A 15,660-nucleotide genomic window follows, 5' to 3' on the forward strand; every position below is an offset into this window, starting at 1 on the left:
AATTTGATTTAGCATTAAAAAGAGAACAAATGTAATACCTTACTGAGTGTTGACACAAGACTTCAATGAATTGGTAAGAAATTTCTCAGTTTGAAAAAGATTTAAACCATTCTTAAAGTGTTCTTCTACTCATAGCCAATTTTACACTTGCATTACATTTTTTTTCCTATAAATGGTATCTCATATATTTAATCATTTCAAATACATAAATTCTAAGATATTCCAACATTTTTCACTAGTTTCTTCTTAACCCATCTTTGGATATTAAATCTCTTTCAGAAAAACAATTATTTTGCTTTATAAACCACAAATTAAAATAGGATTTTGGCATTTCCACTTTCAGAAATCCTCATAGATTATATTCCTAATCTGTCACGGCAGTTTGACATACACTGTCACATCATACAATCTGACTATTAAATATAGGATTTTAGGAAGTATGTATACTTCACGAGAAGAAAAAAGATGGAGATATTCATTATGGATACATTTAAGTTTCCTGACTATAACTAATGCTCATCCTGTAGGACCCACAAATATTCATTTTAGAATATAATTTCAGATACCTTATAAATGCAGATTTTCCCTAAAAGCAGTAATGAATGGTGAAATTCATTAGCAGCAGAAGAAACTTGTACTCTCTTACAGAATATAAGAATAAGAGTCTCCTACTCTGTTGTTTCAAGTACCCTCCCTGGATTGGTTTACAAACACTTGCAAGAGTTAGAAATGTGCTCCCCATTCTTTCAGACAATCAACAAGTTGGGTACCATGCCGGACTAAGAAATGCTTAGTTTAGCAGACACAAGTAAACAAATGCTTCAAGTGCTGCAATAACCTCCAATACATGTTCCTCTACCCTTATAATCCATGTGGCAGAAAAATACCTCTACCTCTCCCCTCAAATAATATTTGACTGTAATCGCTCACTAGAAAACAGAAACCAAGCAAAAGAGGAATAATAAGGTTCTTCTTTTTCTTTTCCAGTGTTCTTTTTTTCCATTTTTATAGTATTTTCAGAGGTGAGACTGGTCATAAAACAAGCATTATTAGTATATATAGTAACATCTTTCCACTGTATTTCAAGGAAAATAAACTAAAATTTGTAATTTTAAAATCAATTTTAGTTATTTCCAAAATGTAAAGAAAAGATGTGGGCTTGCTTGTGCTAAGGACAGAATAGCAATATACATAAAATAATTATTATATTTGTATATCTACAGTTTAGACAATAAGACACTATTTTACCATTGGTTGATGGTATTTAGTAATAAGATATAATTTATAAATACAATATCTTTCATTCTTACTATAACATAATTTTTATTAAAACAATATGCCTTTAAATTTTAGCTGGCCATTAAAATACAGAACTTTGTAAAAAAAACATTTTGCAGTAAAGCCTGAAGTCTGTAACATGCTGGTGTGATTAAAAGGTACACCAAAGATTTTAATAGGATAAGCACACAATTGACTAGTGAGCTTTAAAAATAGGGTAGCACTGAGCTCCTAATCACAAGCATCATTAGCTTTAGTTTTAAAACTTATCAGCAGAAAAATGCAATTTCACCAACTACACAGAATTTCTTTTCTATTCAACAGCTTACCTTCAGATAACTCTAAAGGAAGGCCAGGTAATATTTATGATGTTACCTAACTTAGAAAGTAACACAGCACAGAGAATAACATTTATGCCAACTTCACTGCTTGCTACTCAGCAATGTGAAAATCTTGGTAGCAATCTAAAATACAAATAGCCATATTTTACAAATATGGCAGTAAACCACTTCCAAATCCTTTATCAACCTCATTCCAGAATTATAACATAATAATAAAAAATAATATTTCGTACATCATAAACTCATACTGCAGACAGATGACAGGTTTGACATAGTAAAATATATTAGAAACAGAATGCTAAGGATATAGTAGAAAAAGGCAGCAAGAAAATAAAACCTGGAACATATCCCACAGTAACTTCTCCTGCTACAATCCTTTCTTCATCAACAGCAGCATTTCATATTTATATCTTATATCAACTCATCTTTTGGCATCATTTATATAATAATGGAATTTGGTTCATTACTTTTAATCTTATTATCAAGGGGAGTTTGCATCTTTTAATTTTTGCACATTATGATGCCAACTTTCATTCTGCTTTTCAATCCCTTACTGTCCTGAAAATACTCATGTATTGTCAATACATCTCCTTTTTTTACAAAAACACATCCCTACATTATGACTGACCACATTAGACATTGTAGCAAGATCAATGTCCACTCGTATAACAGTCATACCTTTATATTGCTTTGTAGAACTACTCATAATCTTCATAACTGCTAGCACTAGGATCTGGGATCATGGTACTGATGAAATCAATTTGCATTCAGGTGTAACATGAAATTCCCCTCTGAAATTCTATAACCAAAGTTATAGAAGTCCTCACATACTCACAAAGTACACCATTAATGTGCATTTCCTAAATGTAACCAAGTGTTGAGGGATAAATGAGTGCTGAGGGTTTCCAGGGGAACTGGAACTCTATTTAAAGCCTCTTACTAATTAGATCACCAACTAAAACCTAGCTCAGGTAAATATAAATAATAGCTATTCTCTTAGAAAACTTTAGGGTAGACAGCATTTTTTCACTAATCCAGTCCTTTTTGTTTGGCAACTATAACATAAATGTTATGAAAGGATACATTTCATGTGCTTTAGTTGAATTCAGAGATCTAACTGGTTCAGTGAGATGATAGAAAATAAAATCTCAGTGTTACTGCTTATACCAAAACATAAGATAGCACTGAGTAAAGGAGGTAACTACACTGACGAGCAGGGAAAAGCAGTCGTGTTAAAACCTATTTCTAGTGAACTGCTCAGTATCTGCAAGCCATCACGTCCTTGCTACTGAGATAGCTAGATTAAAGCTAGCACATTCAATTCCACTTAGATTGTATCACAGCCCAGAAACAAAGAATGCTCCTGGAGATACTTTTGAGTTTTGAGCCGACAATATTTCCCTTCAGAGCCTAACAGAGTCAATGTCCTGCCAGTTGCATCACAGCAAATAATATGAACTATATTTAATGCTACATAGAAAATATACATTGGATATTCAGTCTTGGCACAGAAGTCATGCAGTACTAGTAATATTCCTTGAGCTTGATAGTAATAGCTCTACATTTACATATTCTGTCAATATAAAATAGTATATTGACTCTGAAGCATAATGTAAATTCAATAGATCATGGTCTGCTAAAATTCTAGGTACAACAGCACAGAGCTCAGTGTTTCTATTTGTACTGCTTCTTGAAAAAAACAGAAGTATAAACCTAAACAAAGACCAGTTTATGGAGAATAATGAGAAGTAAATTATAGGCAACTCCCTTCATCCATATGACTATGAAAAATATTTCAGAAACCTGTAATGAAGGAGTTTGCTAATCTGCTCTGCTCAATCCACTCTGTTCATGAGGAAAACAGCCTAACAATTAATTCTTCTAGTCTGTTCAGCCCTGGCTCCTGAGGTTTTCTAATTGCCTAACCTTCCTTTGCTGAATTTATTTTTCTGTAGGGAAAACAGAGGAACAGGTTGCCACCCTCCTTACTGTTTAGGGTGTCATATCTTACATCCCTTGAGTCAAACAACCACAGTTGACAGCCAAAGTACTAGTAAAGCTCGATATGGCAATTGAAGCAATTACAGGTGTTCTTTCAGAACAAAGCATGATGAAGGGGGAAATTTTTTTCTCCCGAAAAGCTACAAGATTTCCCCCTCACCACTCTTAACCATAAGCTCAAAGACAGCTATACAGGTTCAAGAGAGCTGTGAAACCTTCACAGAATTGCAGACAATTTTGAGCTGAACTGCTTTTTTCTGCCTAAAAACCCCCAAACTATTTCTAGAACTCATGAGGTCAAACTGCATGTGGGGAGCTCAGGAAGTAGCATTTATGACTGACTCTACCTCATTCTACTTACAATGGTATGACATACACACATTTTAAATTCCATGGCTACAGATAAATTACAAAAAAATTGTCAATATCTGGGAATATTTCTAGAGATCACAACCATGTTCAAAACTCATAGCTATAGACTAACATATATATTTTTGAAGCTAAATGTCAAGATTCTAGCACCTAAGGACATTTCAAACATTAATTCGATATTTAAAGATTAATATGAAACATCTGACTTCCGTATTTTACTGTATTCTTCTTTTATTACTACCTAAAAGTAGTACTCACTTGAGGTCAAAACTATTTATGAAATACTGTAAAATCTTGGGGTTTGTAAAGTCTTGGGGCTTGTTATTCTTAATACTTATCAAAAGAAGAGATTTGTACATATATGTACATAAAATATCATAAAGCCTGTGTTACATATGCTACTGGAAAAATCTATCATCACTGAAGAGGTTACTTTAATAAAAAAGGGCTTATATGGGTATGCAGTATTAAAGAGATTCAAAATGATAGGCAGTGAAATAAATCACCACAAAGGAAGAGTGAAGATTAAAATAACTAAACCTAAGAAAGGAATATCACAGTTGATTCAAAATCACATTTATGAACATCATCTGAAAAAGACTGAATTTCAAGAATGATGCAAAAGCAAGTATGCAACAAGCCCACACTGTATAAATTATGCATATTTATTTATAACAGGTATTTAGTATTCATCAAGAGCATGCTTACATGACAGGACACTTACCTGATGCAACTTCATGAACACAAAGATTAAAAAAATAAATAAAAGTTGTGGAATTTAGCAATGAGAAGGCTAATGGATAGCACAGTACCCAGATTCCAAAACAGCCTAAACATTTCTCTTCTTCATTAACACATTTGTTTTGCAACGTATCAGAGAAATAAAACCATCAACAGTTTTCCTGACACTTATAACTGGTAGATCCTATTTAGGGATGGAAATTTCACAGGTGACTATCCAAAATCTTACCCTTGATACTTTCTATTGAAAGAAATTCTGAAAGCAAATAGTGGGAATCGAGACCATCATGCCAACAGTATCAAACTTGCATTTGATACTATTAAATAAAATGCAAGTTCATCAGCATTTCTTGCTCCAATTGGGCAAATATATAGTTCTAACTAGGGATCAAGCTCATTTGTTCTATTTTTCATGAGGTTTTTTGATTAAAAAAGAAAAAGTATCTTAAGGAAACTTCTTACAGGTCGATTAGTTGGTGAGAACTGCATAAATGACCACTTACACTAGATAGACTGTTTCTTTTGATTTTATCAATGTCTTACTACTTTATCAACATGCCTAATGAAACTTACTAGTTTGACATGATCTGAGAGAGATGCTACCTATCTATTAGAATATATATATTAAAAATTATTCTTACCAAAATGACTTGGAAAAGAACTGGAAAAAGATGGATTTCTTCCACGAGGCTGTAAAAACATATTTTAAGATTTATTTAAAAACAGAGGAATGGAATTCTTTTTTAACACCCTAGACTCACAACAGAAATAGAGTACTAGAATAGCTGTTGCCAAAATCCATGACCCAGAACCTTAGCCTTAGACTAGCTCTCAACAAAAATGAGCTCCACTTCAGATATTAAATAGAAACAGCAATGTCAGACTGTTTTGGAAATTACTTCCAGGTCTGCTTCACTGATGCGAGTCAAGTGAGTGGAATAGTAATTAGGTTAATATTTTTTAATGGTAGAAATTAATAAAAATTCATAAGTATAGCACTATACATACTATGAAACAGAGCGTATAATTAACTATTTTAATTAATAGACTCAGCACACAAAATAGAATTATAAATATGCTGCATTTTTCTAAAGCATGCTATATTTACTAGCTTCTTGGGTTTAATATATTTCTATGTGATACTTTTGTCAGCCAGTTCTCTTGACAATGCTGAGGAGTGGCGGCCCTAAAGAAGTTAGATATATTCTCCTGCATTTCAAAATCAGATACAAACCAGCATGCATATGCTTATAAGAAAGAAGAATATTCTCAAAAATCAGTAATCCTTTACATCAATGCAGCATTTTCTGCTCTTAGAACACAAAACACTTTATATTTATTAGTAAAGCATGTGTGTCTCTCATACGCTATGACATACGAATCACATGATTACATACTCTTAACTGTATTATATTGTCTAGTCTGAAGAATGATTGTCACTTTTCTTATACACTATACTAGATGCCTATTCACCAAGCATGACAGAGAATACCAAATTGTGTGTTTCAAAAATTTTCTCTTGTTTCACTGTAACTTTACTGAAGTGCTTCATAAGCAACTGGTAGGTTCAGCCTTGTGATACAGCTACGATAAGGCTGTATTATAAATCATGTGTAATAAACACAGAACTCAAACACAGAGAGCATGTCTCGGAACTCACCAGATAACAAACTACAAAATTCTCTTTCAAGAAGTATGTCAGTTAAAATCACAAAGTTATATTATATCGTTCTCTGTGAATAAACATGAGTTATATTTGACTAAGATAAGCATCTAATTTCATGTATGAAGCCTTACTACGTAAAACTCTATACTGGCTTCTGGTACAACAGTAATCAGATTCATTATGTTTGGTAAACTATATTTTAAAAAGAACTTACATATTCCTAAAATCACACAGTTAAATTTCAGTGTTTTTATCCATGTCCAGTAAGAAAAGAGAAGGTATTGTTTTACTGGATAGTGTAAGCTAAAGTACTGTACTGTGAACTGAAGTGGCTAAAAGAAATTTAACATTCTCCTCTATGAACTCAATGAAAAAATTCATAGTAAACTATAAGAAACATCCAAGGGTCATAAAAGAATAAAATGCTTCATTGAGGTTAATGTCACTTATCAAGCTCTGGTTGTTCACATTTGCAAGAATCACACCATGTAAAGGAAATACAATAAGAAATGAAAGTCACACTAACAGAGCAACCATATCAACAAAGAACTAAGAATTACTTCTGAGTAATGCAGATGTGTGTATTATGCATGAATAATGGTTTACTATTTCTTACTGGTTTTCTATTTCTCTGATCCTTGCCTTAACCTAAAAAATGATTCTATGATAAGAATCTGTATGAGTTTGGGAAGGGAGCAGGGGTTTAGCATAAGAAGATCAGTTACATTGTACAGTACTGGCATGTGGACCTAGAGATGAGTAAAACACACTGACTAAATTGTTCAAAACATAATAAACCTAGGTGCATAAAATGAGTTTTATATATAAATATTTAAGAAAACTAAGTAATAGCCTTGTTCAAACAAATGTGTTTATTTTTTCTTGCATACAGAAATGTTTCACCCGAGAGAGAAGAGTTTATGTAAGGAAAGAAACTAAATTTCTAAGTTTAGAAGCTTGAATTTAAGGACAACTTTTCTTCTTATTAAGTTGAAGGGAAAAAAATTGTATATGTAGCGGAAAACAGTTCCTTTTATAGGTCAGGAGAACATGAAAACTGTTCTCCTCTGGGCAGTCTAATAACTCTTAGATAGACAGTTATGGCACCTCGGACACAGCCAGTTCATAAGAGAGTCACAGCATTGCAGATAGGAAGACATTATATTTGAGGTTCATTACCAGACCCAAATCTATGAGTTAAATGAAAAGCTTAGGCCATGCCTGTACAACAGAATTTTGCTGATGTGGGTATAACAATACTGAACATAAAAAAGCCCCATTTAAACACCACAGACTACCAAAAAGAGCAACAACTCTAACAGTAATCGTACTGACAAAATTAAGTTTTGCTAGCACAAACCTACTTGTGCTTAGGGCTTATTGGAATTACTTACCCCAGCAAAAGCTGCTCAGTTGACTACATAAGCAGCATTTAAACTGTGAACACATTAGCAGTAAAACACAATCAAATACCAAGAATAGCTAAGCAATCCTACTTTAGGCAAAAACTAGAAAAATGCTTTTGTGGTAAAGGGTAAATTATGAAACAATTGTTTCCAAAACCTGCGAGCAGTCCCGATTGTTAGAGCGTCACAAAGTCAGATTTGCTTTCTGCTGAGATAAGCCAAAACAAAACTAGAGCCAATATGGCTGTTCTTAAAGGTCACCTGCAAACCTTTATGACTGAAGCAAAAAAAAGCTGCAGTCTCTAAAGAAAGTTATACACATAACTTAGCTAAAGCATAAAGTCACATCAAGCAATGTATTAAGACAAAGCTTAAAGCTGATTTATCCCAACTTTGCATATATGTGCTGAAGAGAGAGGATGACGTTACCACACCCTTCATTGCTGTCTTACGTAGTTTTACAAAGGAAATGTCTTAAAGTCAGCGAAAGAGGAGTTTAGCTATGGAATTTATTTCATAGAACGTTCATATTTTAAACCAAAAGTAGTTTGGCTCTTTATAGACTTTTATAAAATTTATATTTAATTAGGTCCTACTCTGTTTGGAAAACACACAGAATCATCACAATACACATAAGCCAATCATAATACTAAATAATAATACTAAATATGTTCTTCTCATTTAAATCTATGTATAAATAAACAGCTGGCTCAAAATAACTGGTCATCTGATTTTATAAGACTTGCTAGCAGTATAATCTAAATTTTTAATATACTAACAACTTTCAGAATGAGATTACACTTCCAATTTTGCTTTCCAACAATTTGCAAGATATGTTTTTCCATGATATCTTAAATTATCTTTTTTCAAAACACAGACCTACTGCAGGACACTGAACACCAAAGGCTTTTTGTTACAGGCGTGATCCCTTAAAAATTTAAAAGACAGAGAATGTGATGTTATCAGATACAAGTTTTAGAGGAAGGTGGGGGGGGATGAAAAGCTGGGTATTACAGACATTCTAAGCTGAACGAATGAATAGAAATTATTCTGAAGAACAGAACTGGTGGACACGCACAAAGCAAGAACCAAGACATTCATTTTAAAGGGATGAAATGTCAAATCCACAACAAATTTCTGAAGAATTTGGTCAGTTGGTTGATACAGTATGCTTGAGCATTCAGAATGCATAAGGACCCCATATAAGGGATCTTAAAAACTAGTCATGACTGTTCAAAGGCACAGCTAAAGGAGACAATATTCTAGAAACTTATGACATAGTGTGCTTCTTTTCAACCATAAGTTGATGGCATCAAATTAAGTGGCAAATGCCAGATCAGACAAAGAAATCCAAAGAAAATACCTGAAGATGATAAAAATTCATATGCATGTGATTATGCTATAGATTAACTATTATTGTTATTTGTCAAATACATCTTTCAACCCACAATAATGAAATGAAAATTACTCCTCAATAGCTACTATCTACAGAACACCACGAATTCTTATATGGTTTCTGAAAAAAAAACAACTCACAGCGGTCTGAGAAAGCCTCCTGAAAGTATTCCCACTCACCTGACTCCTTCCTATAGTCTTCTCTGGGCACCTACTATTGAACATAAGAGAATGGACTTTTCAGTGGTTCATATTTGCTTTGTGGTGAACAGAGGATTCACGACAGAACTGAATTCACTCAGGTCTGCAGCTCCAACTGTAGCACCCAACCAGCTGACTTTTCCTCATTATCTGCTTATTTTTAATTTGCCACTTATATTACCAAAGGCAAAAATTCACTATTGAAAAAAAAAAAAACCAACCAAGAATGAATGGCATTTTCTCCTTTTTTTTAATGCTTTACATTAAAAGAGTAAATATGTGAACCTTCCAATATGACACTTTTCAAAAACTCACTTAACAGTAACATCAAATATTAGCTTCACATTTTTACAACTTAGACATTCAGCAATTGATCAGCAACACGAAAGAGAAGACAAAATTACAGGTTTAAGGTTAATAGCTAATTTCTTTACTGAAGGGGAGCTTTTATAAAATGTAACTCCAAGGAGTGGTGTTTTACATTAAAAAAGGTGATTAGTATTACAGTCTGTACATGACTAGACTGTGAGAACTCACTTGCAATAATGAACTCTGACCACTGCCTTTGATATGAATTACAATCATGTGCGACTTGACAACAGTGTTATTAGCTGACACACAACATTTCGAGAGTCTGTTTCTGGGCAAGTCTTCCTGCCTGGTGTTATTTGATAAAGCAGCATATATGCAAATATTACATCAAAAAATGGGAATAGCAAAGTTCATACAAATTCTTTGCTGTTTTATATTAGCACTGCTTCCCTAATAAGAAAATCAGGGGTTTTACAACTCAATTTTCATAGATGTGAACTAGCGTAATCAAAATCAGGTTCTAAATCTGCATAAACATTCCCTAAAGTCCTAATAAAACAGTTTCATCCACTGTCAATCTCTCAATCCATCTGCACTGTAATTTTCTCACTAATGTTGTACACCTCTAACATGTAATTCTACTGCTCAGTTTGGTTGGACTAGGCCCTAAGGCTTATCTGTTATCAGAACTATTCCATTTTATTTTATTCATAGTCATAGAAAACTAGAAAACACATAAAACCAGAGAAGTAATTTAGAAACAAATAGATCTACTTTTTAAAGTGAGTATTTCAACTTTCAGCTAGGAAATTAAAATGACTAATGAGAAGAACAAAGTGTTTTTAAAGCAATTAATATAAACCCACATTAATCAATTCACAAGGAAAGCACTGAAGTGCTAGTCCTCTAGTACAATGGCAGAGAAACCTCAGCAGGTTCAAAGACAAACTGTGTGCAAAGGTAAAAAGTTCTTGTGAACTGAATCACAATGCTACCAACACAAAACAATTAAAAGCACCAAATCACCTCCAAAGAGTTTGGTTTTGGTTTGGGGTTTTCGTTTTGGGGTTTTTTTACTGTTTGTTTTTTGAAACTGGGGGCTATGATATGAGATAGACCATTTCAGAATATACTGAAATTGCCTTTAATGGCAATGGGTATGAACAGTAGGATAAATAAAGTTTGAAAATTGGACATTCTTGGATGACTCCAAAGACACTATGATAAAACGTAACTTTAATAAGTCAAGACAATCTGCTGTTATGTACAAGATTGATCCATCTATCATCTTTACAGGTACTAGACCTGTTGCACTTAGAAGCAGCACATTTTGTTCTTGTTGCTTTGCAGTACCTTCCTGTTTTGTTTTGTGACACCTCTTCCCCTTTTTTAGAGCAGTGCCTAATGTTTGTCTGGGAAATTTATTTTAAGGACAGGAGGTGGGGAAGGTTCCTTAATTTGGTCCTCTGTCCTTCACCATAAATCTACGAAGGGTCACACCATTAGTTCTTAGATAAATGTTTCTGCCTCAGGAAATCACCCTGATAACAGAATACTGGAATGTGTGCCACTCTCATGTTTATTATCTGATGCAATACCTCACATTACCCTCACCTCTATTTTATTACTTTTACTGTCTCCCTTCCTTGCCACCAAAAATGTCTATTTTAGCATCCCATAAAAATCAGATTCCATAGTTTAGAAGGTTTAGTTTTCAGATATATTAATGTCATCAAATGGTACGAGTTTCTGACTAAAGGTAAGCCAAGTAGTTGCATAGAAGACCACGCAGCTTCATTTCAGAAGGTTATCTGTAAGGCCAAAAATCATGATCCAGTAAAAGTTTCCTGCAGTAGCACAGTATAGAATACCTTCCAATAGTCAAATCACATAAGAGCAGCTAACTGGTATACCATTAAGAGAAACTAAGACATTTATATCCACTCCTCCTCACTACTAGAAAAAAATAGTAATCTGATCATTACAGTCCACAGCAAAACAGCATAAAAGACTCAAAGCAGGAACAAAAAAAATTCTCAACCCTTAATAGACTATGTCTGACTTCTTATCCACCCATATAACATTAAGTTGATAAACACACAAGAGGACAAAGTATTTTTCTGAATACAGATCTTGCATAGTTAAATCAGATCTCTCCCTGCTGCAGACATTTGCTCCCACTGTGAGAAGTTCTGTTCCTTCAAGAACTCTTCACAGAAGTACAATCCACCAAGAGCACTTAACACAGGAGACAATTTTTTTTAAAACAAACTCTAAGTGAGGTTGTACCAGACAGCAATTATTGCATGACGTAAAAACAGGTACAAAAAGGGAGACACCCGACTCAATTATACTCTAACCCATTAAGGTCAAAACAGGCAGGAAAACTATCATCCTTTTCTAAAACTGGATTGTCTTCCTGTGGATACTCATATGGTCAGATGTCAAAACACTTAAAGGTTACACAGAAACACATTAAAGTTGGGGTTTTTTACAGCTACCATCTTACGCAAGAGGGAATTTATGTTTGTGAGAGATCTAATTCTGCAGCACACTAATGGGATATCACTAGAGTTTTCCACTGTTAAATTGAAAAGTAATAGAGTGGAAGGGCTCCCGTAATAGAGAATGCTAAAAATTACCTCAACAGTGGAGGAATGGCAGAGATTACAAAGTATTTTCTGTATTCTTACAAAATGCTAATTAAAGGCATTCAAAATATGTATTATAATTAGTATATTTTATCATAAGTTTAAAAATATAAAAAATAATACCAAAAAAATATTGAAAATACAATAGTAATCAAATATCTGTGTCTAAGCTATATATAACAAACAACCTGTAATAGTAAACAGAAGAGTCCAAAAATGGTAAAAAGATGAAATGTCTCTCCTCTGATATTACAAGTTAGCTAACTTACAATATGAGCTATGAAAAAAATGAAACAAAAAATGGAGTACATCTGTCTCCTTTCAAGTGCTAAAATAAGAACTGCTCAAATGCTGATGCCTCTGTCAGAAAGCACACTGGTAAAGTCTGAGCTGATGGAAAGAAGAATGATAAGTGTGAGATACAAGAAAATTGGTGGAATTAAAAAAGACAGAGTAAGAAAGAGAGAATGTGTTAGGTAAACATGTCTGAGAACAAGCTATCATATGGAACTAGCTAAATAAGTGCACAGTAGCCCTTATCCTCCTCCCAATTCAGTCTTTATTTCAAAATAAGGTTAATTATAGATATTTTTGAAAGGCATGGAAACATAAGTTAAATGCTAATTTAACATTTTGTCATTTTACAATTGTATTGATACCACCATTTTCATTCACTTAAAGTCACAGGAGAAAGCATCCACCCTTGAAAGCCAGGCACTGATAAAATGTAAGCTTGGAGAAGCTACAGAGACTCAGTGCAGTGACTTACATCACTCTTATCAGTACTAAAACCCAGTAGAGTTTTTCCACAAAGAACAAATTAAATCTCACAGGACTTGTGTCCAGCGTTACTTATTTACTTCCAGTGTTATTTATTTACTTCCCATCACAATTTTTGCAGATACTTTCCATATGTCTAATGAAAGGGGCAAAAGAGAAATATGCCTCGAGTAATTCTGAGCTCCATGAGAACTGATTAATTAGTGTTCAAACCAAAACAGAACGAATTTTGATATAGTGTTCACTATAGCATGTACCTAGTTTTCATTCTGTTCACTAGCAGTTTGTATGAATATAAATATATTATTCATCTCTGTCATGTAGCATTGGTTACTTCCACCAAAAGTTTTTGGGAAGCCAAAGAAACAGGAAGATAGACCAAGGAATAAACTGTACTCCTTCAGAAATCTAGCCAAACAAATGATTTAGCGAAAGTAAAGAAGAGGACCAGCAAGACATGTGAGAAACAGAACAATTACAGATGGGTAATCTAGAATCTAGTAGCCAGTCCATAAATGACAGTTCTAGATATACTGGTATTTAAGATTATTAATAGTTTGTTGAATGTCCAGAGTTGTTCTTTAATAATATTAAGAAAAGAACTCCTGTCTGCTGCCAGATGGCCATAAGGATGAGCGTGCATCCACAATCTACCTGCATTGAGCATTGAAACAAAGCAGGGCCCTGAAGGAGTTAACTCAGAATGCAAGCTCTGGGTAAAGAACTAAAGGAACCAGAATTCAAGGCTAGTGAAAGATAACACCTGGTCAAAGAATGCTAACACACTAACACAAAGAACATAAAGAACATAAAGGGAAATAAAGAACACCAAAAATGCTAACACACATACCTAAATAGACATAAGGAAGGGTTCCTTATGGAATAAGGGGCAAAATAGGGGCATAAGCCCAAAATCTTGCAAAATTCACCATCAGAAAGACAGCCAACTAAGAAAGTTGAAAAGTTCAAAGCGAGGAAGACTTCTGGAATGAGACCCTTGAGGATGAAGAAACAGGAACGACCCCCGAAACAGCACCCCAAAAGGACAACTCCGCCCAGACTCCACCCAGGCTCCGCCTGCTATGAATATTATAATGAAATGTTGCAATAATATGAATAGACATGTAATCTCTTACAAAAACTGTATAAATACCTGACTTTACACTGATAACTTTGGGCTAGTTTTGTCCTGCACTAGTTGGTTTGCCCCCAGCGTTGCTTAAAATAAATACCTTTTGCTGCTTAAAGACTCAAAACTGTCTCTGAGCAGTTTTCAGTGTGCTTTTTTGGGCATCAGCATAACGGTAAATACATATGATTCCTCAAATAAAAAGAATTCAGCAGGGAGCGGAAATGTGCTGTCAATATAACCAGCATTCAAGATACAGAAATATTCTTTATAACTCTTAGAGTATTACAATATCTGTGGGTTAATTCTAAAAGTGGATAACTGTTCTATTTGTTTCTATAATACATAAAATCCTGCAATAGTGTAAACAGCTTCTTTACAATAAAAACTATTCAATACAACCCAAAATACTTAAAATCTCCCCATTTCCTAGTTCATTTGCAGTCTATTTAGTATATTAAAGCACCATTCCCAGTAGAATCATAAACAATTAAAAGAGTAAGTTTCGTGTAATAAAAAGTGGGAAAGTAAATTAAATTTCTTTTCATCTGTTTTTTTTTCTATCTTGTGCTAATTTCAATTAATCAAAGCAAGACAGTACAATGCTCAGCAACCTCTTGGCTGTAACACATCGGACACCACAAACAGAACGGTGACTGCAAGAACAACCAGATTTTTGGGCATATCCAGCAAGATAGAGAGATGCTTTCTTATTACTATCTACTCACACAGTTTAAGTTCCATGTCACTTTTTTAGAGTGTGATGCTAGTGATAAACTTTGGAACAAGAAGAAAAAGATATTAAGATACTTTTAAACATATTGAGGATATCTACACCAAACATTAAAATCTATATTTAAGAACTTTTAAAAGGTAGCTATATTTGCAGGAAAACTGACCAGCTTACAAGTTAATTGACTGATGTAAACCTTTAACAAATACATTACCTTCATCCTAGGTACAAATATGTTTAGTTGTACAAAAATTTTGATAATGTTTTGGGGTTTTTTTCTTTTACATTTTAATGATAATTCTAATGCTAAAATTCTTACGATTTTGTCTCTAGTGTTTTATTGGCTAAATCCATATTAAAATAACCAGGATCACATAAAATTGACAAAAAAGACATAAGATTGTGTCCTATAACAAAAACTCTCTGGGGTTTTTCTAATCAAAGTGGTAGTCAAAGTAGTACTATAGAGAGATCTGTTACTGCTAATTCCTAATAGGAAAAAAGAAATTGAAACAGAAAGAACTAGAGCAATAGAGAATGTGTAGTTGTCTCACCTCACAGAAGCAGGGTTGTGTTCAGTCAGGGCCACCAACAGTTTCAGAGCATACAGTGGTACTGGGTCCGGAGCCATCAGAATGTGCTCATACCTGAAAA

At 33.8% G+C, this 15,660-nt stretch overlaps 1 protein-coding gene across 6 annotated transcripts in view; it reads right to left on the bottom strand.

Annotated features, from left to right (window-relative positions):
• The window catches only part of ULK4 (unc-51 like kinase 4), a 217,193-nt gene that overhangs the window by 109,874 nt on the left and 91,659 nt on the right, over positions 1 to 15,660 (bottom strand). For 5 of the 6 annotated variants that reach the window (XM_050306783.1, XM_050306762.1, XM_050306773.1 and 2 more), the window contains exons 30-31: positions 15,561 to 15,653; positions 5,375 to 5,423 (exon numbers count right to left, since the gene is read on the bottom strand). In XM_050306783.1, the coding sequence (XP_050162740.1) occupies positions 5,375 to 5,423; positions 15,561 to 15,653 (142 nt within the window). The remainder of the gene's footprint in view (positions 1 to 5,374; positions 5,424 to 15,560; positions 15,654 to 15,660) is intronic. The other variant, XR_007627722.1, reaches the window with a different exon arrangement.

Source organism: Myiozetetes cayanensis, unplaced genomic scaffold (genome assembly GCF_022539395.1).
Source record: "Myiozetetes cayanensis isolate MyiCay16 unplaced genomic scaffold, myiCay2020 scf1, whole genome shotgun sequence".
Classification (NCBI taxonomy): domain Eukaryota; kingdom Metazoa; phylum Chordata; class Aves; order Passeriformes; family Tyrannidae; genus Myiozetetes; species Myiozetetes cayanensis.